At 36.7% G+C, this 26,289-nt stretch overlaps 1 protein-coding gene across 1 annotated transcript in view; it reads right to left on the reverse strand.

The window, feature by feature from the left end:
• Nucleotides 1–22,625, reverse strand: part of LOC131775714 (uncharacterized) — a 38,475-nt gene extending 15,850 nt beyond the window's left edge. Inside the window, exons 1-8 of the mRNA XM_066173825.1 lie at nt 22,558–22,625; nt 18,521–18,592; nt 17,044–17,064; nt 16,128–16,151; nt 15,577–15,597; nt 12,194–12,214; nt 5,575–5,595; nt 65–85 (exon numbers count right to left, since the gene is read on the reverse strand). Coding sequence (XP_066029922.1) covers nt 65–85; nt 5,575–5,595; nt 12,194–12,214; nt 15,577–15,597; nt 16,128–16,151; nt 17,044–17,064; nt 18,521–18,557 — 166 coding nt within the window. The 5' untranslated portion in view covers nt 18,558–18,592; nt 22,558–22,625. The remainder of the gene's footprint in view (nt 1–64; nt 86–5,574; nt 5,596–12,193; nt 12,215–15,576; nt 15,598–16,127; nt 16,152–17,043; nt 17,065–18,520; nt 18,593–22,557) is intronic.
• Nucleotides 22,626–26,289: the final 3,664 nt, after the last annotated feature.

Raw genomic sequence — 26,289 nt, forward strand, 5'->3', positions numbered from 1 at the left:
ATATTGAGACACTGTCAATGTAAAAGTTACTGAGACTCATTACCATAGGTAACTAATAAATTACCTTCCAACTCTTTCTGCAGCTCTAGAATGTAAACAAAATGTATAATTACGATAAAGTTTTCAAAATCATCTCAGTCACATAATGAAACAATATAGAGAACCTACAGATCTGGTGGCTAAGGGTGCATAATGTTTTCCAAGCATTGGACCCCGCGAGGTATTGTTATAAAGAAACACTTATTTATCAAGAAAACGAAAGTATTCTCCTTACTCCAATTGCGTATTCTACACATAAATAAAATTCAAGGGAGAAAAAAACACAAGGGTAATTTATTCGCAAAAATCATCTGATAACGCAGCCGCTTATCTTCGCTGCAAAAACAGAAATTTTCAAGGTAAAAAAAGTTTTCAAGATAAATGGGAAACCCGGGACCAATCCTAGCTCACATGGTCACACCGCGAAACAGCGATTTATGTATACATCGACAGACCTTAGAAACCAGGCAAGGTAACGATTCAATTAAGGCCTTGTGCAACTGTATTTCTCCCTTATTCCAAGTTTTAAGGCCTTGTGCAACTGTATTTCTCCCTTATTCCAAGTTTTCGCCGATCTACGGTATCGTTGGGAAATGGAAAGAAAATAGAAAATTATTTACGTTCCTGAACGATGCCATAGATCTGCGAAAGCATGGAATTAAAAATGAAATACAATAGCTCAAGGCCAATTGTACACTTATACTAAGATACTTAGATCATTTAACACAATTAAAAAATTAGTTAAAAAATATGGATTTCATAACTTTAACACGACTTTAACTTTACGGCACGACTTCAACATTCCGGCACGACTTAAACATTCTGAATATGGACACCCCCCGGTCAAAATCCGCTAGCGGATGCGGACCACCCTTCGCAGATTTGGACCCCCTTTCCAAAATTTCCTTTTAAGCATCGTTTGTATCATATTTGGTAACTTATTCTATTTGGAAGCTTTTTGTCGATGTTCTTTTCAGTGACAACACAACATTCCTCAATAAAGATAAAGAAAAACAGCCATATCGTTCCATTTCTGCCGCATTTATTATACGTAGGAATTAAATACAAACAAACTACAGCATTCGAACGATTGAAATTGTTATAATAAATCCTTGCTTCTTCTGATGCGAATCAACATTGGTACAAAACGTCATAACAATAGTGAAGACTATTGCGTCCAGTCACAAGAATAACTCAGTCTGATTTTCTAATTAAATAACATAAAATAGTTTCTGAACAAGAACGAAGTAACTACTCTTATTTAATATAAGTCGTTCCTAAAGCCTATAATAAATAGAAATGTTTCTATTCTGAACTATTAGAACTCTCAGCTTATTTTCAATTGCAAATCAACATCAACGTCTATGTCTTAACAGTAGTGGAGACTACTACATCCAACTCAATTTTATTTTCAAATTTTAACGATTATTAACTGTTGAGAGATCCGAAATAACACTTTAACAAGTACGAAGTCGCTTAGAGTCTGGCGGTCAGCAGACAGTGCAGAGCCACTCGCACCCCGCGGTAGTCTTAAGTACCTCGCAGCTCAAGTCCAACCATTCCTCGCTAGACGAACTGTCGTAAACCCGCAAATGTTCGTTGATCGACGTTGAACAAAGCCAATTATTTTTCCTAGTGTGGTGAATTTGGACAGATTCTTCAGAAACAGCAGAAAACGATATTTGGCAGAGCAGAGTATCTTACCAGCCACCGATGTTCGGAAATTGCTTCTTCAAAATGTTTTGTGATTCATTGATAAAGTTGTCGTCAAGGTGACCGTTGCTTAGGATGGTATTACGATCTTTTTCAAGGACATTAACTTTAACAGACTTGGTAAGTTTTGTCGAAGTGTTTTTGTCCCCTTTTATGGCACCAGATTGCAAAGGCATCTCTACCTAAGTGTTCGTGTTTGGGTGTGACTGTACCGAATGATAGTAGATCTTTAGTCTTGAGCTGTCAAATGATGTTTTCAGCTCAGTACCGTCTTCGTTTCGGAGATTGTAGAGACCCTTTGGTAACGCCTTGCTGATGGTATAAGGACCTGACCACGCCCGCTCCAGTTTGCCTCCTTTTCTTGCCTCGTTCCGTAAGTTTCTCAGCAACACAGTGTCGCCCTCCTTGAATCCTAGTGGCTGGTGCTTTGCATCCTACGACGTCTTTTGCCGCTCTTGTGCTTTGTCAATGTTCTTTATTGCCTGAACCTTCTCCTAGTCTCGAATGTACATCATGACACGAACTTTCTCTTTAAATCGGCGGGTGCATCTCCGATTTTATCAGAGAGTGAGTCAGTACTGCTAGGCTTTGGCCTGATTTCCGTCTCGATGAGTAGCACGGGTGCACGGTCAAACATTAACTCGAACGGTGTGAATTTGGTGGAGTCATTGTTATTGGTTCGATAGGCGAACAGAAAGGGACTTGATGTGCACATTGTTGAAGGCCTAGATGTAATAACTGTCCTAAATGAAATAAAGTCCTAAATGTAAGAACATTTGGTCCTAAATGTAAGAACATTTGGTCCTAAATGTAAGAACATTTGGTCCTAAATGTAAGAACATTTGGTCCTAAATGTAAGAACATTTGGTCCTAAATGTAAGAACATTTGGTCCTAAATGTATAAAATTCCTAAATGTAATAACATTTGGTCCTAAATGTAATAACATTTGGTCCTAAATGTAATAACATAATAACTTAAGTACAAACCTTTTCTCTCGTCTTGTCACGGCCTATGTGACCAGCAAGTTTGTTAGAGTGACAAGCTTTCAGTATTTGCTGCTGCTCGTCTCGGCTGTGAACCTATCTTTCAGGCTGACCATTTTTCTGACCAACAAAAAACAGCGCACCATCTTCAAGAACGATTCTTTGGGCTTTCTTGCGTAAATCTCTTCCCTAATCTTTCTAAAAATCGATCGGATGCTCGTTATGGCGGAGATAGTGAAAAAACTTCGTTGTAAGCTTTCGTTTCGCTGACGGAAGGAATCACGAGAGTAAGAGCCCGTTTACATGGAGGTGGGGGACCCCAGGTAGGTGAGGTAACCCGCCTAGCCGTGGTCGAAAAAAAAAAAACGCGTCTACATACAATCTTACAACCCCGGGGTGCTGAGGTGAGGTTTCTTGAGGTTGTTGTTGCGCTTGAAATTAAGGAGTTTGAGCAGAGGCGTCCCAAGCTCTCATCTCGAGAAAGATTAATTCTTGGGCACATATGTATTTATTCATGAAAGCGTCACGCGTTGTGTTACGGGGTGTTAGGTTACGCGAGAACCCGTTGACTTAATACGTTATACGGAATAGTTTGGGAAACGAAATATGGTCGATTTACAACGCTAAATATTCCGAAATGTGAACATTTTACACTCCTTGTGTGTCCGTTGTGGTTTCTGGTGATTTCTGCCATGAGACAGCTAAGAAATGTCTAAAGTTTCAAAACATGCATGTTTCGCTTTTGAGCTTTTTGCCATGAGTGCGACCCCGGGTAGGCGGGTTACCCCACCTTGAGACGTTTACATGGCAAATTGTTACCCCGGCTGACCAGGTTACCCTACCTGGCAGACTGGGAAACCCGCCTAGGTGGTCACCCCACCTATCATGTAAACGTGATCAAGATAATATAAGAAATTACATGGACAGGCGGGTTACCCCACCTAAGCGGGTTACTTCACCTACCTAGGGTCCTCCACCTCCATGTAAAGAGGCCCTAATAACAAAGTAGAATGAAACCTTTTGCAGTAGGCGGAGCAACCGAATTCAGTTGTAGAGCACAGACTAACAATAACATAAATTACTCAGTGCCGATAAGGCGTTCCACGCACATGAACGTTTCTCCACAAAAACGATTAATTAGCGCCTCAAGCGACTTAGCGTCTAGTAAATATTTTATCACTTCATATCGATAATTTGTCAAGGGTGAAAGGCAGTATTGCTAAATTAGTTTTCCGACTGGCTTTTGGTGCTTACGGCTTTGCTTTCGTTAAAAAGAAACACCAGACCAAGCACTCTAATAAATATGATTTTTACGCTTTGAGCGTCGTGAAAACCTTTTATTCAAAGTTTTCACCTAGTTTTTAACATAGCAATGACTTGCGGTACATATTTTGGCGAAAAGCACTCGATTCCAAGTTTCCCACATACCTGAGCTTAGACTGTCTAGAAACGAAAAATAAATAGTGACTTTATTCAACGGCACTGTTAGAAAGACTGCTATATATTCCGTACTCGGCTTAAGAGCAAAAATAATCTATTTGAAACATGCTCGAGAAAAAGAAAAGAAAAGAGATAACTTCTATGTGGTCTAGCATCTATTTCAGGTTATTATAAATCGACTCGACCGAACGCTAACCAGACACAAAAACCTAAAAGGATTGTTAGTTTAACTTATTTTTAATCACTAGGAATATAACCAGTAACACAAACGCAAATGGTGCAAAGTTTAGTGCATTCTCAGCTTACGATCGAGCGATAGAAAAGTCTCAACGTAGTGGGTAAAGCAAAAGAATTTCGTTTTTTTCGAGCCTTTATAGGAAATGAAAATCAGTTGGATTAGTTGGGTTCACCAGGGGAAGGGGAACAACTTTTGGTTCGAGTTATCAAGAGTTACGACAAATCGAGAGCCCGAGCAATCTGGATTCCAATGGAGTGAAAATAATTAAAGTTTTCACGCGTTTCACACTTATTGTTAGCATATCTATCATTTCATGTTTCACACCTTTTTTAAGAGAAGAACAAAAAATCAAACGTTAGCAAGTTTCACAGTTTGTTTTTATTCCAGAGGTTGGCGCTTTCGCTTGGGTGAACGAAAATCCTAAGTTGAGGCGGAATGCTGAGAACAGGACAACATCAATACGCATGTTTTGAATTAAAAACATACTTTAGTATTCACTGGAACGTAAAGCATTATCTATTTCTACTAGTACGTTAAGGTTAATGTTTCACTCAGTTTTGTTGGGTTGTGGATTTGGACTGGGGGGTTCAAATCTAAGGGGGGATGGGGGTTCGAAATCCGCTATGACACCGGAATGTTAAAGTCGTGCCAGAATTTTTCAGTCGTGCTGGATAGTTGAAGTTGAGAAGGAAATTAGTTCACTTTTAAGTCAGATTCTGCTAAAGTTAAGAAACGACCTGATTGCGCCAACAATACGTTTTAATCAGCCTCAGAATTATTTCCCGTGACTGTCAGATTAATATTTGACGGTAAATAACTGGTTGGATCCCAAAGATGTTAAGCGTTAATGCCTAATCAGTTAAGTTCTGTCTCTGGAGAGTATCACAGAGATGCAAACCTTGCAGCCGGGGAACTATTCAGCTCTATTTCTAAGCATTAATCTGCGTTATTCCAATATGTTCTCTTTTCGTTGTTGCCATGTTTGTAAATTTATAATACGATGTTTATATCAGTTTGAGTCAATAGAATGTGCTATTATAAAATAAAGGAATTGACACTCAATGTATTATTGAGTATATTTCCTATTATCAAACATACATATCCAATGTGTTAAAATAAAAGTTACTAAGATTCATTATTATAGGAAACTAATAATTTACCTTCCCGCGACTCGTCGTCCCCTGAAATGAAAACAAGATGACTAATTACGATAAGGTTTGCAAAATCATCTCCGTCCCTAAATGAAATGATATTATAGAGAACCTGGTGTCTAAAGGGTGCATAATTTTTTCCAAACATTAACCCCCAGACTGATGCTGCAAGGGTTATTTATCGCGGAAAAGTCTGGTAATTTACATTAAGCTCCTCTGCCAAAAAAAGCCAAAAGGAACTTATTTTTTCTAACTTTTAAAGTCCAAAAGTACTCCAGACGGGGGAGTGTGTTCAAAGTGTGCAAAGTCTTGAAAAAATTCAAAGGTTGGAGGACCTGCATAGCCTCTCCATAAACTTCTGCCTTACAAAGTTCGTCTGAACAGTCGCACGAGCATTTGTTCAAGTATTGCATTCCTTTGCTAATTGATTTCCAAACACACTTGTTTGGATATCCAAACGCGTATTTTTGGATATGTGAAATAATTATATGAGCCTAAACACAATCCTTATTGCTATTTTTAAGCAGGATTTACTTATTCGTTTGCCGTTCACCGTTGTCGTATGAAACGCCATTCTCAATGTCCCCGTAAATATGTTACATTGTCAATATATGAAACTTGCTGATGAGGAAAGTTAAATTAAAAATAAAAACGAAATAATTAATTATGTACTTATGTAATTATAAATCATCGCACTAATCTATCAATTTTACGGAAACCACTCATGCACAAAAAACCTGGCTGAATATAGATCCATCGCTAAATATCTATTTGCAAGATGGAGTAGAACATGCATAAAAAGAGAGTTATTAAAGATCGACTTTTGTAAAGTCCATAGAGTCCCCTCGTCCCTTTCAAATTCCTGAGCTCATATCACACATAGGAAAGAGGCGCATAAAGGGAAGGGATGGGGGAGCTCACATGAATTTCACTTTAGTTAGTGAAAAAGATGCAAGGTAAAAAAAAAAAAGAAGTAGCAGCATCATACTGTTCCTTGAGCTGCTACACACTGGAGATGAAAAGCTAGAGCATAAAAAAAAAAATTTGGGAGACAGCTGAAATAAATCTATGTTCTAAAGCCTAAGAGTGAAACAATTTAATTCACATTTACAACCGCAGCCTATTGTATTTGTGTTACTTTTAACTCTGAGAAGTCAACCGTCATCCCACACACACAAGTTCGTAATAGATTATACATACGCTATACAGGAAAATATATATTGTAAATTTTGATGTACCACGGTCCCGCCGAAAACGACTACACTCACAAAAAAAGTGTAACAGATTTTTATCCGAAATTTCATTTTCCTTTTAAGACAGCGAGCTCTGGAGAAAGCACTATGGCTTGAAGCGCCATAGCATGAACCGCCATAGCCTTCAGTCTGTGACAACTGTCAATATTCAACTTGTATACCAACTGAGAGTAATGGGAAGATAAAACGTATCAACGGTGGCGCATAAAAGTCTCGTTTACTTAAGCAATAAACCACTCTCACTATCGGTTTACCTGCGCAATAAACCGCCTACGAGATGTTGGGAGAATACGACAAAAGTTGTTAAGCCAAAAGCCGGCGACAAAAGTATACAAATAAGAGGTCGTTCAACAAATTGACCAGCGGTAAGTACGTTATCTCTCTAGATAAAACCATTACTACTTTTGTTTCTCGTTGAGTGCACAGCTTGTAAGGCTGTGTGATAATGAAGATTTCAATGACCCATTGCTACAGATAGTTAACTTCCCTCTTTTTCTCTCTCAGTAAAAATAAAACAAAACTGAAAGATAATCCCAGGGGATAACATCTGATAATCGAAATAACAATGAGGATCAAAGGCACCAATGACAGCGCACTAAAAAAACCAATAAGAACAAATCAAAGTGCTATACATGAACAGCGACAAGTATGTGTTGCACTTTAAGTAGAGAGAGGAGAAAAAAGTGAAGTTGTTCGACTTTTAGTTCTCGTTCTTATGAAACTCGTCCTATAAAACCAAACAAAGGAATTTTTGTTATTGTTGTTATCGAGTTACTCGAACTGAACGATTATCCATATACACTATAAATACACTGTGACACCTCCAAGTTATTATAATTTCTAATTTTTTTGAAGTTCCACTCAGGTTCGTGCTCTTTGATGGTATTCAGATTTCCAGTTTACTTTACCACTGATGTATGAGTTTCTTTGCCGCTAAACCACTAAAATATATTTATACCGGGTCAAAAAAATAAAAGTTGTGACCATGCCTTTCGCCAAAAGCTCTTACTTGCTCAAAAACCTGTGTTAATTACAATCATCAGAATCATTTGAATCAATTGACATGCTCAACTCAATCCTCTCTCTGCGGTAAATCTCGAAAACCTGTGTTAATTACAATCATCAGAATCATCTGAATCAATTGACATGCTCAACTCAATCCTCTCTCTGCGGTAAATCTCGAAAACCTGTGTTAATTACAATCATCAGAATCATCTGAATCAATTGACATGCTCAACTCAATCCTCTCTCTGCGGTAAATCTCGAGCCCTAACAACGGCCAGATATGACCAGGCGCTTTGCCCGAGAAAAAGCAAATCGTACTTTGTGAGTTTTCCAGTAAATTCATGTTGTGCCTTGCTACCTTAATACATGTTCTAAATTTCATTTTATACTTATCATAATGGCGAAAATAACAAAACACGACGAGACTTTTAATTCAACCTCCTTCATATGTCCAGTGCATGTATTCAGTGTATGATGCGATCACATGACTTAATTAATTCTTAACTCTTCAAGTTCAAAAGGAAAAAAAGAAGCTGGGCCCATCAACTGTCCCGCGTCTAATGCACAGTACAAGTCCAAATAAAATCCAATTTAAATTTTTCCCTGCGGCGCTATCACTAGAGCGTTCAACCCTCAATCGACAATCACTTAGTGCTTTAAGAGTATAGATCAACAAAATAATTTAATGGCCTTATCATTTTTATACTTCGACGACTGTTGCGCTCTTGGAAATGTTAAGTATGACCACATGGCAAACGAAAATGATCAGTATTAAACATCTTGCAGTTTCCTTTCAGCTGTGTATGTTTTAAAATGACAAAATTATCACTAGTCGTGTGCAAGATCATTGATCACGCTTCTGAAGACGTCTTTAGTAGCCTTTTGGGTAGGTGAGTGAAATTGAAGGTGTTTTGCAGATTGCTGTCGATGTAAACACCAGGGTTAAACTATAAACTCTTGCATTCAGTGTAATGCAACGTAACGAGGATCAGTTCCGGTCATTGCGCACCAAGAATAAAAAAATTGGACGAAAAAAATATAATTAGCTTTCATAAAAAAAGAAAAAGGCCAGAAATAACTTTCATATGAAATGAAATTTCTTCAAGAACTGCTGACCCGGAATAATGCATCTCTTAGAAAAGAAAAAAATAAAGGAAGCGGAAAGTATACTCATTTCCTCGATTTCAATTGAATTAGAATTTTTTCTCATTGCATTCGGGTAAGTTCTCTTCTTGAAAGTTTCCAATTAATCTTTCAATTTACTGCTACTGCATTCGTTCTTTAGCTGTTTAACTACTGCAGTGCCTTCAGTAAGACGCGGCACCCGCTTCTGTGAATCGCTGGGTATACTTCACCAGACTTTGACACGTCCAAGTGGAATGAGAAATAAATAACACAGAAAATTCTAGCCAATTCAATATTGGAGAAGTCACCTTCTTTATTTTTCAAATTCCGTGGTCTTTGATTGTTAGATTTGTTCTTTCTCTGGAATTTTCCTGTCTCTGCATGTTCCGCGCGTTTTGAATGTTTTACGTAAATTCATCATGCGTGAAGTAGAGGTACACATTGTTGGTTACTTAAAATAATTTTCAAGTTACTTTGTGCTAACCTAAAACATCAAATCATTTTGGACAAATAAAACATCAGCAGTTCTTCTCGACTTCCGGTGAGAAAACAAACTTGAAACTCAAAATTGTTAAAATTTCGCGCCATAACAAGTCACGTAAATCAAATTCGGAACTTTTTTGCACAGATGTTAAGTTTTTGTGAAACGCTTAACCGAGGACTACAAAGACAGAAACAAAGGTAGATACTGAACACTTTGGGGTCTAACGTACTGTTTATTTACAAAACAAAAAAACCTGCAGTTGCCGTAGAAAGCGGAGAAGAACGTGTTCTTATTGTTAATGGCTAGCCAAAACATGATTATGTGACATTTTAGAATGCATTAGTACTAATGCACACTTCTGTAGACGAGAATAAAAGGATGATCCTGTGGTTTTCCCAATAAATAAGACTTGCAGAATTCACTGCCGCATATCTTTAATTTCAACGATCAGATAAACAATTGTCACAAGGCCGGGAGACTAATGTTTAATGATTGTTTGCCGAAGTTTATAACACCAAAAACTTCGTTTCGAGTCGGTTTGTTCGCAGTGGAACTAATGGGTCAACAAAAGGGAAATTTTTTTTCATGTTGTTCGCCGGCGGATGCTTTAACGAGGTAGCCACGCGCTCCAAATCTTATTGAAAGCACTGTTATTTAGAGGCAACGTTTATTAACTGAACTAAACGTCAAAGGATCACATTTGATTGGGAAAAATCGTGCATACAACCAACAGTAAAAACCGCACATACACTCGTCAGCACCTCTATGGACGTTTCCGTTCTATCCTCAAAAGATATATAAACAATTGTATATTTAATTAGGTAAAACCGTACAGACACTCCAAAAAAAAAAAGTAAAAAAATCAATCAAACAAATGGTTGTGGGCAAGTTAGTTTTCATTTCTTTATCGGTTTTTTCCAGTGTCTTTATGTGTTTTTTTTGTTTTTCTCGTATCTTACTTCTGTACGGCAACTCCAGTCTTAGCTCGAACGTCGATTTCCTCGTTACACAGATCAAATTTGTCATAAAGTACATTAGAAGTACGATTTAGTTCTCGTCCACAGAAGTTTCTTAGAAAAGAAAGAAAAAAGATGAAAGATCCCGTGTTATTTACTGCTGAATCGTTTCTACACTTGGATAAACATTTATATCTCCGATAAATACCGTACAATATTAAAAAAACCTCTGCTTTCGGATATGAAAACAGCAAAAGCATAACAATAAAAGAAAACTACAATCAAAACTACCACGATTCATTACTACCACCAATTATTTTGAACACTCCCCAAATATTTTGAACATACAAAGCAAACATGAGTAATCACAATTAACTATGAAAAATCATCATGGCCTCTCACAGACAATGCTGTGAATACTCATACAAACGAGTTTAACGAAAAAGCCCAGTTCCATTTGCATCGCCTTGCGGAAGGAGTAATGAAATTTTGTCATGGTATAAAAAAAAATACACTGGGATGTCAACCGGTGATTTTTAATTTCTCCGTCGATATCCTTTCAAAAGCGAAACTTTTAAATGCTGCCACTACCACATGGTTTTACCCTCGCTTAAACTTAATTCACTACTAAATGAATGAAAGCACTTTTCAGTTCTCGTTGTGTTATTTGCTCACTGTTTTGCTGTTGTTTCTGTCACTGTCTGGTAAAATTGTACTAAGAAGCTTAAATAAATACAATCAAATAAAATGTGTTAAAAGAAAATCAAGAAAATGAAAGTGAATATCCTACTGATCGAGTGTATTTGCTTTATCTTAAGCAAACAGACGTATCCACCGTGTATGCACAGTGTAATAGAGATTTATAGTTCTCGTTCTCAAGAAACTCATCCTTATTTTGTAGAAGATAATCTTGAACAAAATAATTTTCATTGTTGGCATTGAGTTTCTTCAATTAAAATTTAAAGGAAAGCATCCATATACACGATTTAAAACGTTTAGTATTACCCCGGCGCGAGTTAACTCTGTTAAACGTGCCTCTTTTGCAGGCGCTGAGATATTGTCACCGTGCCTAATTTATGCCCTAATTTCGGAATAACCGCCTATTTTCTAGTCAGGTAAAAGGCAACTCTTTAATATATATTGAAGTTCATAGTACAATATAGGTACGTTATACAGGGAAATATATATTGCAAATTTTGATTTATCATGGTCCTGCCGAAAACTTCTACAATCAAAAAGATATAACAACATTCTTATACCAAATTTCATTTCACTTTTAAAACAGCTAGCTCTGAGAAAGAACCATGGCATGAAAGGAACCGCGATAACTTTACATCCGTGATAACTGTCTACATCTAACTTCTATGCCAATTGGAAGTAACAGAAAGGTTAGGCGTATAACCGGTCATGCATAAAAGTCACTGTTTACCGCCGCAATAAACCACGCGGGAGATGTTGGGAAAACATGAGAAAAGCTGTTTAGCCACAAGCCGGAGACAAAAGTACACAAATGGGGAGGTCATTGTACAAATAGAGCAACGGTAACTACGTTATCTTTCTAGACAAAACCATCCCTACTTTTGTTTCTCGCTTAGTGCACAGCTTGTAAGGCTGTGTGATAGTGAAGATTTCTATGATCCATTGTCAGGATGGTTACCTTTCCTCTTATACTCCATCAGTGAAAATAAAACAAAACTGAAAAAAATAATCCAGATGGACTGTGTAAAATCTCGGCTTTCGTGTGCTACCTGGAAGACTTTGTGCCGGTATGAAGATTTCTACAAGTTATTAGCACAGATAATTACCTAGCAGCCCCTTGATCAACTCTGAAAAGAAAAAGAAATAATGAATTACGATTGGGTATAAAAATATATCCGAGCAGCCGCTGATTTTACGATAACCCTACTACACGAGAGCGCTGAATTGTCACGTAAAAGCTTATTGAACGGATGTAGACCATGTTTAAAAGAGAAGGAATTGATTGTCAGCAGAGTCACAAGAGTCAATTTATACAATCAAACTTGGTGAGCGAACATAAACCAAGTTAGGGCTATGCATAAAGACTTTTACAGGACAAGCGAGAAGTACGTTAACTTTCTGGATAAAACCATCCCAATTTTTGTTTCTCGTTTAGCGCACAGCTCGTAAGGCTGTGTGATAATGAAGATTTCTATGATCCATTGCCACAGATACGGGTAGTTATCTTTTCTTTTTTTCTCCCTCGATGAAAATAAAACAAAACTGAAAAATATCTTTCATTTCACCCAGTCAAAAAAAAGAAAAAGAAAACCTTGGATCACAAAAAATGTGTTCTGCGATTCGATCCGGGCAGGAGATTGAGAGGTTTGTTTCCAATTGCAAGTAGAAGAAATCTCTCTATGTGTGATGTACGAAGCGAAAAAATAGAATCTCCTTTGACCAGGAGAGCAAAGGTATGGATCGTAGCATCAAAATTTGAGAACGTTTGTGAACAAATGCACTTGGAAATTTGATACGCACATATTACCTTAAATTGTTATTGTAGCTTGCGTGCTAAAAGTGTTTAGCATCATGCGATTTTGGATGGTTACCATCATTCTGGATATTTCTGTGACTCTTTGGAAGCTTTCAAACAAACTCACAAGGTGAGACCTATAACACCTCGCTATCTTAAAGAGTTTTTTAGGGCTACTTTCACCCATTTCCAGCAAAAAGCGGAAAAAAGATTTTGCGTTTCCGAAACATACTGACTTAAATTTCGGTAACCAGTAACTCTTTATCCTTTCAGAGGACCTTTTTGTGAAGCTCAAGCAGCAGGTTTTCATGTCAGCAAATGAAAGATTTTGATCAGAAATAAAACGATAAGATGAACGATTGTTACAAAGGAGACTGATATTTAGTGATTGTTTGCTGAAGTTTAACACCGAAAACTTCGTTTGAAGCCAGTTTGTTCTGATTGGGACTAATGGGCCAACCAGAAGGAAATCGTTTTTCATATCATCCTCCGGCGGGTACTTTACCGAGGTAGCCACGTACTCCAAATCTTGTTGAAAGCACTGTAATACTTAAAGGCAATATTTATTAACTGAACTAAGCGTTAAAGTAAAGGGGGGCAAGTTTCCAAAAACTATTGTGTTGCTGGGTCGGTGGAGGATATAAAAGAAATATGATTTCCTTTTAATCAACTAAGTTGATATTTCGAATTGACCACCGTAAAGAGTTTCAAAGGCTGAGAACTCGAGCGTTATCTCCTCCTCACACGTTTCCGGTAAACCCTCAAAGGAAACATAAATATGTCTGCAAATCAAATTAGGTAAAAACCACTAATACACTCATAAAAAAAAAATAATAATCAATAAAACAAATGGCTATGGGAAGGATAGTTTTCATGGTCGTTTTTGCACCTCTTACAAGCTCTCTTACAAGTGAACAAATGCACTTGGAAATTTGATACGCACATATTACCTTAAATTGTTTTTGTAGCCTTTGTGCTAAAAGTGTTTAGTATTATGCGATTTTAGATGGTTACCATCATTCTGGATATTTCTGTGACTTTTTTGAAGCTTTCAAACAAACTCACAAGATAAGACCTACAACACGACCTATATTAACTGAACTAAGCGTTAAAGTAAAGGGGGGCAAGTTTCCAAAAACTATTGTGGTGCTGGGTCGGTGGAGGAAATAAAAGAAATATGTTTTCCTTTTTAATAAACTAAGTTGACATTTCGAATTGCCCATCGTAAAGAGTTTCAAAGGCTAATAACTCGAGTGTTAGCCCCTCCTAATATAAATATATTTGCATATCGAATTAGGTAAAAACCGCGTATACACTCATAAAAAAAATAATCAATCAAACAAATGCCTATGGACAGGTTAGTTTACATGGTCCTTTTCACACCTCTTACAAGCTACGCTTTACCCTTCTCACTTTTATTAAATATATTATTTTACAAAAAAATTGGAGTTGTTGGTATCCAGTTTGGAAAATATCCATATCGATTGTATACAATGTCGGCTTTAGTTTGCTACCTGGAAGAATTTGTGTCAATGAAGATTTCTATGATTTATTAGCACAGGTAATTACCTTCTATATCTTCTTAAAATCTGACATGTTTGAAAAGAAAACAGAATGACAAAAAACCACATGAAAATTCATCCAGGCCCATGCAGAGTTTATGAGAACACTCCCGAATAAAAGAGCTGAATTATCGCTTGGAAGAGATACACACCGGCAAGGTGTAAAAGAGAGGAACTAATAAAGTCGGCAGAGTCTGTAAAGCCAAGTTATTGTACATTTTTATTGTATATTTTAGAAGGCCTGGGAGAATTTAGTCACTGAGCTCATTTCAAGTCAGTAACATTTAAAGGTAAAACTACTGATCACTTGTAACTTCAGGTAAACTACACTTTAAAACTAAAATTTAAATACTTCAATATCAAATAACTAACGATCAAAAAGTTTTTAGAGACCTAGTTCCTAAGTAAACCGAAAATAAACACAAGTTTACAAAGCCAACGTAGTCACCTGGTCGATTCCAAATTCGTGAGCGCATATCACAAACAGGAAAGGTACTCATAAAAGGATGGAGGCTATCCAGAAAGGATAAGCATTTGAAAGAAGTGGTGGGGGGGGGGGGGAGGGAAAGTGGGTTGAGTAACTTGTACCGTATTAATCTCCCGTTTTCATAAGCCTGAGGGACCTAAGTCACTAAGCGTAGCACTTTATTTCCGTTACATGTAATGCACGTTAAAAAAGCTAGAATTGTCTAAAAAGGAAATATTACAAATCGAATAGTTGTGAAAGACCTTTAGTTCCAAAGTAAGCTGATAGAATACGGCATTTCAACTGAATAGGAATTTTATCGTACTGCATTCGGCTTAAAGCTTATCGTTAAAGCTTCGAATTTACCTTTCAATTTATTGCTACTCAATTCGTTTATTAGCTGCTAAGAAGCAAAAATCCTGCACGAACAGCAAAATACTTCTACTTGTGGGAATAATTGCGTACGCATGCATGGTGCAAACCTCTCACGAGCCTGAGAAGCGATTTCCAATTTTCAAGACAAGAAAAAAAGCCGTCTTTTGTTTGTTTGCTTTCTTGTTTTGTTTCTTTGTTTTGCTTTGTTGTTGTTGGTTTTTTAATCGATTTACTCCAATTTAAATGTGCTAATAATGAAGATTTCTATAATTCATTAGCATAGATAATTACCTTCCATCCTCTTCCTACGAGCTGAAAAGAAAAAAAAATAGCAATTACCATCGGGTATGAAAATACATCCCAGCCCCCGCTGATTTTGTGAGACATTTAAGCTTATATGCGTATAAAACGTGTATATTGTTACGTATAAGCATTGAAAACGGATTTACATCATGTTTAAAAGGCAACGAATTAATAGTCAGCAGAGTCACCAGAGTCAAGTTATCCAATCAAACTTGGTCAGCGTACATAAACCATAATAGAGCTATGCATTAAGACTTTGACAAATGGAAAAAACGGTAACTAAGTTATCTTTCTGGATAAATCCATCCGTACTTTTGTTTCTCGTTTAGTGCACAGCTTGTAAGGCTGTGTGATTATGAAGATTTCTATAATCCATTGCCACAGATGGTTTACTTCCCTCTTTTCTCCCTCGGTGAAAATAAAACAAAACTGGAAAAATAATCCATACAGACTTTTTACAATCTCTGCTTCCGTGTGCTACTTGGAAGACTTTGAGCCGATAATGAAGATTTCAATAATTTATTAGCACAGATATTTACCGTCCTCCTCCTCCCCCTCAAGGACTGAAAGAAGAAAAAAACAATAAGGAATTACCATCGGTTATAGAAATACATCCGAGCTTAAGCTGATTTTATGAGAACACTACAACACAATAGCGCTGAATTGTCACGTATAAGTTCATTGAGAGCATGTGGAACATGTTTAAAAGGGAAGGAATTAATAGTCAGCAGAGTCAAGTTATCCAATCAAACTTGGTAAGCGTACATAAACCATCATAGGGCTTTGCATAAAGACTTTTATGAAGAGTAAAACGGTAACTACGTTATTTTTCTAGATAAAACCATCCGTACATTTACAAGAAAAAAAACCTTGGATCACAAAAAATGTGTTCTGCGCTTCGAGGCAGGACACTGAGAGGTTTGTTTCCAATTGCTAGCAGAAGAAAACTCCGTAAACATTAAGCAACTGTGAGTCAAAAAGTGATGTACGAAGGGAAAAAATAGAATCTCCCTTGGTCAGGAGAGCAAAGGTTTGGTTCGTAGCATCAAAATTTGAGAACGTTTGTGAACAAATGCACTTGGAAATTCGATACACACATATTACCTTAAATTGTTTTTGTAGCCTGCGTGCTAAAAGTGTTTAGTATTATGCGATTTTAGATGGTTACCATCATTCTGGATATTTCTGTGACTTTTTAGAAGCTTTCAAACAAACTCACAAGGTGAGACCTATAACACCTCGCTATCTTAAGGAGTTTTTTAGGGCTACTTTCACCTATTTCTATGATCCATTGCCAGGGTGGTTACCTTTCCTCTTTTACTCCATCAGTGAAAATAAAACAAAACTGAAAAAATGATCCATATGGACTGTGTAAAATTTCGGCTTTCGTGTGCTACCTGAAAGACCTTCTGCTGATAATAAAGATTCCTACAAGTTATTAGCACAGGTAATTACCTTCCAACCTCTTCATTATCGCTGAAAAGAAAAAAAAAACCAGAAATCACCATCGGGTCTGAAAATGCATCCAAACACCCGCTGCTTTAGTGAGAAAACTTCTATACAAGAGCGCTAAGTGGGTTGAGTAACTTGTACCATATCAATCTCCCGTTTTCATAAGCCTGAGGGACTTAAGTCACTGAGCGCAGTTTATTTCCGTTACATTATTGCACGTTAATCAAAGTTAGAATTGTCTACAAAGGAAATATTGCAAATCGAATTGTTGTTAAAGACCTTTAGCTCCTTAGTAAGCTGATAAAATACGGCATTTCAACTGAATAGGAATTTTATCGTACTGCATTCGGCTTAAAGCTTATCGTGAAAGTTTCGAATTTATCTTTCAATTTACTGATCCTGTATTCGTTTATTAGCTGTTAAGAGGCAAAAATCCTGCACAAAATACTTCTAATCGTGGGAATAATGGCGTATGCACGCATGGTGTAAACTTCTCACCAGCCTGAGAAATGATTTCCAATTTCCAAGACAAGAAAATAAAACCGTGTTTTGTTTGTTTGCTTTCTTGTTTCTTTTTGTTGTCGTTGCTGTTGTTGTTGTTTTTTATGTATCGCACATCAAATATAAAGAAGAGAATATAGTAAAGTTGTTCGACTTATAGTTCTCGTTCATAAGAAACTCATCCTATAATCTCAAACAAAATAATTTGTATCTTTTTTTTTATCAATTTAATCTAATCTAATGATACATCCAAGTACACTATTTAAAGTGCAACTCATAAGACATTTTGATATTGAAAATTTCCACGATTACTTAACACAGATAAAAGGAAAAAAACAGGAAAAATCTTTAGAAGACACGAACTAGAGGTCTAAAGACCTCTACTTCGTGTCGTAACTGTAAAAAAAACCTTTTGAGGAAAATTTTTTAAGCCGCACTCAGCTTCGCGCTCTTTGATGATATTCGAATTTCCAGTTTACTTTACGGCTGATGCATCAGTTTTTTTACCGCTAAACCACTCAAATCAGTCTCTGAACCATAAGTTTAAAAAAATTAAATGGCCAAAAAATTAAAATTTGTAACCAGACTAATGACTGTAGATATATGAAAATCCAAAACGTGCACTGCAGTGAAGAAACGAATGTAAGAGATCCTCGCAGCTATAAACACTACTGAACTAGTAGTTGAAATAAGACCTGCCAAAAATTCAGGCCCGAAAGGGATTTGAACCCATGACCTTTGCGATACCGGTGCAGCGCTCTACCAACTGAGCTAACAAGCCAACTGGGAGCTGGTCATTAAGTTGGGTCCAAATAAACCGTCCAAGTGATGAATAATGATTGTAAATATATGAAAATCATATATGTGCACTGCCGTGAAGAAATGAATGTAGGAGATCCTCGCAGCTACAAACACTACTGAACTAGTAGTTGAAATAAGACCAAAAGATGTTACTAGCTCGAAAACGTGTGTTACTCACCTTCATAAGAATCATCGTCAGACGTGCTCGACTCCATCTTCTCTCCGCTATTAATTTCAACCTAAAAACAGGCTAAATTTGAATGGTAACATTATTATTCTGTTAGCTACAAATAGAGAAGAATATCCTTTTTTCTGAAATGGCACCGAATTATGGTAACATTGTTCAAATCAACAGATTACCTCAATTCACAAAACTGTAAAACTTTTCCAACTATCCCAGTTTCGGTACGAATGTCTTAATTACCCATATTGTGTCAGTTTCATTTTTAAGCTCGTTTGTTTTTCTAGATTACATCCTGGAATGGTTAACCCTAACATACCAGTCATACTAATAAATAGCATAATAATACAAGAGTATGCAAACAAAAATACAGGATATTGGATATCTATAATTATTTAGAATATACCCCAGTAGCAGGCATATACTGAATAATTATTGGATATCCAGAATAATCAAGGTCAAGGTATAGGAGATGATTTTGAAAAAAACAAAACAAAACAAAACATGCGCTTAATGTATGCTCTCTGAGGTTAACAGTTGCTGATATTTTGTCATAATGCCTGATTTATGCTATTATTTCAGTTGATTTGTTAACTTTTTTTGGTTGTGTATGGCACTAGAATTGCAAGGACATTGGAATTGTCATGTTGTGCTTTGCTACCTAAATATGTGTTCTAAATTTCAATTTGTACTTATCCACTTGATAATGACGAGAATCAGAAAATACAACCAGACTTTAATATCAAACCCAATCATATGTCTATGTATACATTCAGTGTATAATACAATCACATGATAGGAAACACGATTATCTTCGAGCCTTGCTAATTCTTGATATTCAAGTTCTAAAGGAAAAAGAAAAGCGAGGCCAATAGAATGTCACGCGTCAAATGCACAGTTCAAGTTCAAATAAAATCAAATTTAAATTTTTCCCGCAGCGATGTCACTGACGCGTTCATTCTTCAATCGAGAAATAAAGCTCACTTGGTGCTTTAAGAGTGTAGATCGACAAAATAAACCCATGATTCCCTTATCATGTTGACATTTTGACGATGGTTGAGTTATTGGAGAGGTTATGAATGACCATATGGCAAACTAAAATAATCAGTGTTAGATTTCTTGCCCTTTTTTTTTCAGCCGTTTATCATTAAAAATGACTAAATTTTCACTAGTTGTGTGCAAGATCATTGTTGCTATTTTTCTTAAGACATTTGTTGTAGGGTTTTTGGAAAAGTGAGTGAAATCGTAGGTGTTTTACTGTTTGCCGTTGATGTAAACATAAGGGTAAAACTATAATTCTTACATTTGTAATGCATCGTAACAACGAGGTTCAGTTCCGCTCATTAAGCACTAACAATAACATAACTTGTCGAAAAAAATAGCGTTAGCTTTCATAAAATAAAAGAAAAAGATAGAAAAACTTTCATACGAAAAGGATTGAATTTCTTCAAGAACTTCTTACCCGGAATAATGCATTTCTAAGAACTAAAATGATGCAATAGAAAGCGAAAGGTCACGGGAAAAACCCCTAATTACACATTTACGCATGTAATATGCATGAAATATCACGCAAAAAAAAAAACAGTTTCGAAATGAATTTTTACTCTACTTTGTAACTCTCCGAAGGTATATTGAAGGAAGAAAAAACGGGATACATGCCCTGAATCATTGAGTCGTTCTCTCGGCTGTGAAATAATTACAAAACCTAAACACTACTATAAGACCTATTTTTCCTCCCGCTGACTAAATAACTCATGATCAGTATATTTATTCCCATCACGTACATGATTGGCGCTAATCCAGTTTCTCCACCATATATATATATATATATATATATATATACAGCTTTCATTTCATAACAACCATTGATTTCCTCGTTCTGTCTAATTTGGAACGATATAAGCACAATTGGTACTTTTCTCGTGACAGATATTCCTTAACTATCCCAAAGCGGAAAAACGTGTCTACGGAATTAATAACACAACCGCAGTTTAAGAGCAAATCCTTTTAAAGCAAAAGGTAAGTTATGCATCGTTTCTAAATGTGATTACACAGCGACTTCATGTTCCCTGCTTGCTTGTTAAATTGTAAATTTACGTTACAACGTCGGCGTAAAAACTCTAGGACCACTCGAAGCGAGCGAACAAACAGATAATTCAGCAATACTGAGGCTCCTCGTGTAATTCTGTGGATGTTAACTATCAAATAAATATAATATCGCCATCTGGCTCGTTTCAATACCTAGCCAACTAAAGCGAATTGTAATTGCGATAAAGATTTCGGTCAGTTATTGCTTGTTCCCGAAGGAGAAATTTAGGCCCTCAGCTCGGCGGATTCAAAATGACCCACAGTCCATCAAATCAGTCTGAAGTTACGAATACTGTCTTGTTTCAATTTTAACCTGCTTTAGAGTCAACATTAAGAAACGCTTCGGGTAACATTTCAATTAATCGAGGAACGGTTCGACAAGTCCAAACATCCAATGATCTTGAATGTCGAAAAATGACGAAACATCAAATAAATATGATCTCGCCCGGCCACATGGTTCGTTTTCACTGCTCGCTAGGTAATCATGAGTAATATCTATATTTATTGACTTCTCCAGTTGGAAAAATTAAGGCCCATAAGCTCGGTGAATCAGAACTGGCCAAAGTACAACAAATTTAATAGTTTGCGGACTGTTGCTTCTGTTTTTCTAAAACAAGTTTGAGAATAAACATTAGAAACCGCTTATGGTAATATTTTCATTTACCGCGAAAGGTCCTATATCATTTAAAGGCCCATTTCCAACCTTGATGCAACGCGGTCGTTTGTTTTTGTTTTGAACCACCGCTTTTGTTTAAATAGCGCCTCTGATTGGTCAGTTATTTTTATCTTGTCACGTTGTCTCGAAATGCCTTCTGCGTTTTCTCCGATGAATTTGAAGAGCTTGTCAAAATAATTCTGTTTAAAACAGTTCTTTACGTTTTAATCCGGCATGGAATTGGATGAATCCATTGATTTCGTAGAATCCCAGACAGTAAACGCTTATGGATCGGTTGTTGCTAAAGAGGAACACGAAAATCCTTGCGAGCATTTCTAAGAAAGTGAAAATGTTGACCCACCACGTTTTCATTCATTCATCAATTTTGTTTAAATCGAAGTTTTCCATCCTTGCTAAATAGGACCAAGAGTCAGCACAGGCGGCCGAAGCTCCAGCTGTGAGATGATCATTTTGCGCAATAACAGTCATGGCGGAATAATAAGGGTTTGTATGGGAATATTTACGACCGCTATTAGGAATAAAAAAATACGTCGAATTCTCAAAAAAAATACTTCGCCTTACTTCCACTGTGTATTGCTTGTTATCTGACCGCTTACTTTGACGAAAAGAACGCATTTTAGCGAGTTCTCCGTTTCGAGGTTTTCAACGTTCCATAAAAACTATACTAATTTTTCGCTGGAAAATATTCTACCTTCATTTACAATCCTCAAGCACTTCTAGAAAGTGAAAAAATTCCAACGTTGTCCGTTCGCTGACCTCGTACACAGAGCGCGAAGAGATCCAAGCGTGACACTAAGAAAATTTTCACCGGACACTACCGGACACGGTCTTCGAATAACTAAACGTCCGGCAGTCTGACATTTTTCCATATTTCTCTTTGAAAAATAACAATTTCTACTGGGTATATTTTATCTTCATTTAGAATCCTCGAGCGCTCCTAGAAAGTGAAAAAAATTGAACGTTGTCCTTTTCGCCGACTCTGTTCACTGAGTAAGAAGAGATCCAAGCGTGACACTTAAAAAAAAATTTTCTTCGGATTCTTCCGGCCAAGTTTCAAAATACTGTAAGGAAACTGTAAAATGACGAATGGCGAATGTATTTACCGTAATACAGTTGACTATATGTCTAGGATGGCTCTTGAGAAAGACGATTTTAGGAGGTTTTCAATGATCTGGGAGTTTCGTGTTACAGGAAATTGGGTCGCGGCGCGCGTTGCATAAGGGTGGAAATGGGCCTTTAAAAACATCTTACCACAACTGTTTAAACATACCTTTTTGTCGCCTGTTCAATGTTTCTTGTCTGGGCTCTGACAGCCTTCAAGATGACGGCTTCGAAGACCAAAACAAGCAAGCCTGTTCCCCAGGTTCCTCTCTTTCTTAAGCGGGCTTCAATCTCGAGCCTAGGGTTATTTTAGCTCTTTGTCAGCGGTATGGTTGCCAAATAATGACCTCTAGGAGAAGGAATTAATTCAATTTTTTTGAGTGACTGATGGTAAAACTCCACACAGGAAGTATGATTTACGGAAGGGATCGATGGGGCCGGAAATAGACTATTAACAACGATAAACTGGAATTGTTTTGACTGTTGTTTGTATGTACTATATTTTTTTTCTTGTGTGTGAAAGTTTTCACATGTAAACTGCCTGTCAATTTGTAAGAAAACATCCAACCAAAGCCGCTGCATGCTGCAATGAGGGGAAGCTGTACTTCATGAAACGATGGATTGCTGTCGTTGTTTTCAAAGACGTGTACGTAGAAATAAATCGTTATATAAATTTGTTTTGAGTGAAAAGCAGAAAAGAAGGCATTGTAGAGGCTGTGCAAGCTTACAGAAATGTACCAGTGTAAAAGAGTTCGACATCAGAATAGCATAGCATTTAGTGTCAAAGAAGAAATCGAGAAGCATAAATATGTAAGGAAATCGCGAAGGGTTCCACTCTTAAGAAAACAGAAATGAGGTCTGTCGCCATCCAAAGCCCTTCTCAGGCCACAGTTTCACCATCTGCTTTACCGCAAGTAAACGATTTAAAATTTCAGTCCATTATACCCACGTCTCGAGTACTCCAAGAAAACACTTCTGATGGAAACACAGAGTTAATCCTTTCGTATTTATTTATGAATCTTACGACAAATTAAATCCTTCATTTCTGTCACCTATATACTTCGTAACACTAATTTAACCAAGCAATCAACCGGGATTAAAATACTTGAGAACGCTGGCCAGAAATCCTGAGATACCTAAGTATGAAGGGTTTTATATGAAGCTACATTTACAGCTGGTTTGTGATTAGCATTTTTTTTTTTCACAATTACAATATACATGTGTGTCATTCAAAATTCCATGCCAATATATTTTTGTCCAATTTACTATGATCACAAAACATTCAACAGAGTTTAACTCATTCAATATGAAAATATTTATCAATATATAGAGAGTTACATTTTGTTTTATATTCAATTGACAGAACATGCAAAGACTGAATCGTGAAGGGTTGAAGTATATATGCTATGGGTTGTATCGTAGACAAGCCTTCCAGCTGCAAAAGCTAAACTTATTATTTTGTTACCTAGTTGTGATGTCAAAGCATGTACCAAATTTCAGTTTCTAGAGGAGATTTTGATGAACAATATAGAAGCCTATGTGTACAGAAACCTGGAACTACTGGCCTTTATATCTTACATGTAACAAGGAATAGTACCATTTCAGTTGGAGGAGCTTAATAAAGAAATGATAGTTTGAGCTCCTGACTTGCTTGATTTTTGAGCGTACTGTTGTACAAGAAGATGGAAGTCCAGCACTTCTAGTGTGTGTGGTATATAGTTATGTGATGAATACCCAATGCTGAGAGCTGAACCTTGTCCAGATACTCATTACCATCATCCTTATCCTTATAACTGCGATATTTAAAAAATAAGACGAGCTAAAAGTTGTAACAGACCAAAGGAAAGACCATTTTTAAATTGTCTTTCTTTTTAGTCAATCACTGATATAAATGTAACCTTGAAACATCACAAGCATAAAAATTGCAAAATGTGAACCCTCCACATTTTTTTTCTCTCCATAAAAAACAACTAATCCCTAGCTTGATTCAGCATACTGAATCATATAAAATAAAGAAGCAAGAGCAAACTCAAAGCTTGTGATGTTTTCAAGGTTCAAATTATATTCGTTGCTTCTCTTTTTCTTTTTATCTTAAGGAGGGATGTGGGTATTTAATTCATATGCATGTGTTTTCAGTAAACTCAGGGTCAAGTAATAGTCTCAAAATGTTACAAAATATAACACATCAAGTAACAATTTTAAATTTTGTTCCCAAAGTTATTTTGGAACAAGTGCACAGCACACTTAATAGTTGTTAAATAGTTTTATTCTCACATGGAAATAATAAAAAAGTACATTTCAAAAGGTCAAAAGATAATATGTCAAACAGGAAAATATTAAATTAGTATCAAAAGAAACTTTTTTGTCATTTTTTCATTGTTAAGTATATCAAGGAAAGGTTAGGAAAGTTGTCTAAGGTATGTCGCATGTTAGAGGCGACGGAATGGGTGTTTTTATAAGAGTTTCAAAACATTGCTGTGTTTCTTTGTTTTGTAGTCATCCTGGTTCAAGTGCAGTCACCTGCTCCATCAGCAGCTTTTGCATCAGGAGTAGAGGCAGGAGGACTTCTCTTAAATCTAAACCAATCGCTTCTAGAGTTTGGCGTTGTTCCTTTTTCATTTCCTCTGAGCTCAATTCTCTAAAAGAAGATGAAACTGCTTGCTCAAAGTCTATCTCTACTAACTAGCTTGCAATCGATTTACCCCGCGCGAGAACTGAAATCACTTATCCCTTTTTCTTTCACTTCCACATTTCCAGGAGCACCGGAGGACATAATGGAAAAAATCTCGGTATTTTCTACTGGTTTATAAATCACACTTTCAATTTGTTACGATGATTCTTATGTTCACGTACACAACAGTAATTTGCGTTCTTCTCTTCTTTCGGTGGCGTAGCGGACCGTGTACTCTAATTTAAGCATGCGCAGAAGTCAACCGGAAGCAATAACTAACAATGTAGACATGCGCAGTTAAAGCCGGAATCCCACGGTTTCTGGGAAGAAAATTCCATTCTCCCAAAGGTCATTATCTGGCTACCTAACCGCTGACAAGAGGCCAAGACGACCTTGGGCTGAAGATTGGGCGGGCTTTTAAAAGACCTCAAGATATATTCCTGAGGCATGCACGCTAGATTTGCATCGAATTTTATGTTTTTAAGATAAAGTACGAAAGAGGAAAATATTTAAAGAGAAAAATTCTTTAATTTGATTAAATAGCTCATGATCACAAAGTGTTTCCTTTCAAGTTTTCTGGAAAGGGTCAACCACGGCACTTTTAAAACAGCAATGTTTTAAAGCGGAGCTAAAATTACCTGTTCGAGCACTTGAAGAAATTTCCTTTCTCAAAAGCGTTCTAAGTTATGTCACGATCCTTCTAACATATCTTTCAACAAGCTATTCTTTATTTGTATCTGGAAGATCACTAAGCTTAAGCTGAGACTTCACAGGCTCAGTCAGATTCCAGAGATCAATCTGCACGATAATATCATTCTGTGTAAATATTTAAAATCTGAAATAATGAGATGCGTCGGGTCATTTACATCATGCGATCTAGCTCGTTCAAAGCGGCTTAGGACCGCTAAGGATTCCGAGAGTATCTTACTAATCTCTCTTTGAGCAAAATCGGCTATTTAATGGCAGTTACAGGATGAAAATATTTGATACACAACCAACATTTGATATCATTTTATTTCCCTCTCTGACCAAACTATACACATTAATATTCAACAGTATGCAAACTTTACAATATTTACGCTTATTCAATGACACTTCTTAAGGTTTGCTTTTAGTGTTTTGAGGTTTACTATTTCTATTTTTTTTCATACAGGATTTGTTTTTCGCTTGCTATCAAGCAGACATGTTTCAAGTGTGTTTTAATCAACTTCTGTTCTTTTAGAGTGGAAG

The sequence above is a fragment of the Pocillopora verrucosa genome, chromosome 10, assembly GCF_036669915.1.
Source record: "Pocillopora verrucosa isolate sample1 chromosome 10, ASM3666991v2, whole genome shotgun sequence".
Classification (NCBI taxonomy): domain Eukaryota; kingdom Metazoa; phylum Cnidaria; class Anthozoa; order Scleractinia; family Pocilloporidae; genus Pocillopora; species Pocillopora verrucosa.